General features: G+C 48.9%; 1 protein-coding gene across 1 annotated transcript; it reads left to right on the top strand.

The window, feature by feature from the left end:
* Positions 1–227: 227 nt before the first annotated feature.
* On the top strand, positions 228–644 carry Pmar_PMAR005584 (hypothetical protein; the record flags this gene model as incomplete). The annotated part of the gene is made up of 2 exons (XM_002766348.1): positions 228–312; positions 480–644. Coding segments are annotated over 2 exons (250 nt in total), but the record flags the coding sequence as incomplete, so codon positions are not given.
* Positions 645–829: the final 185 nt, after the last annotated feature.

The raw sequence follows: 829 nt of genomic DNA, 5'->3' as shown, positions 1-829 counted from the left end.
AAAATAGAGAAGATAGAATGTGGCTCGTTATTTCGCTGAGCACAGGTGCCTGAAGAAGCTGTGGAAGAGGCCGCTGGAGTAGAATCCGAAGATGATGAGGAAGAGGAGGAGGTACTGGTGGAGTGGTATGACGTATTTAGTCGGCATTGTTGAACTGGCAGGATATTGAGGATACAGGGAAGAAAGACGGTGGCGCTGTTGCTGCTGATGACAACGAGAGGCTAGCCATGCTAGCGGTCGATGAGAGCGACTCTGATATCGATGATGAGGATGCTCAGGCTGTGGACGAGTACACTACTGCCGAAGAGAGGGGTAGTGATAGTAGTAGTAGTAGTAGTAGTAGTAGTGGTAGTAGTGGTAGTAGTAGTAGTAGTAGTAGTAGTAGTAGTAGTAGTAGTAGTAGTAGTAGTAGTAGTAGTAGTAGTAGTAACACTATAGTTCAATTCGGAGTATTCGATCACAACACATCTGGATGTCAGTTGCTGAAGAGGGTACATCAGTCCAATACCCTACTGAGCTCCCTGTTGGCTTCGACGCCTTCACTAACACTGCATCGGAGGACAAGGCGGGTCTACCATTCTCCGTGTCGTGTCCGCAAGATGGTGATGCTATGGAGAAGTTGCTTACTACTTTCGACCCACTGAGTGAGTTGAATTAATGCTGATGCTTACCACTTCTATAATGGATGTACCATGGTCAGGTCGAGCCAAGTTGGTCTTCCGTCTCATCGCCTGCCACAACACCCCAGATGAGCGCTCTGAGCCTCGCCAGCTGCGGGTAGTAGTGCTGGTCGGGGCTGGGGTCTACGAGGGTTAGTACGATTATTAGG

The sequence above is a fragment of the Perkinsus marinus genome, assembly GCF_000006405.1.
Source record: "Perkinsus marinus ATCC 50983 genomic scaffold scf_1104296973056, whole genome shotgun sequence".
In the NCBI taxonomy this organism is placed as follows: domain Eukaryota; phylum Perkinsozoa; order Perkinsida; family Perkinsidae; genus Perkinsus; species Perkinsus marinus.
This window is presented reverse-complemented; position numbering and strand designations above follow the sequence as displayed.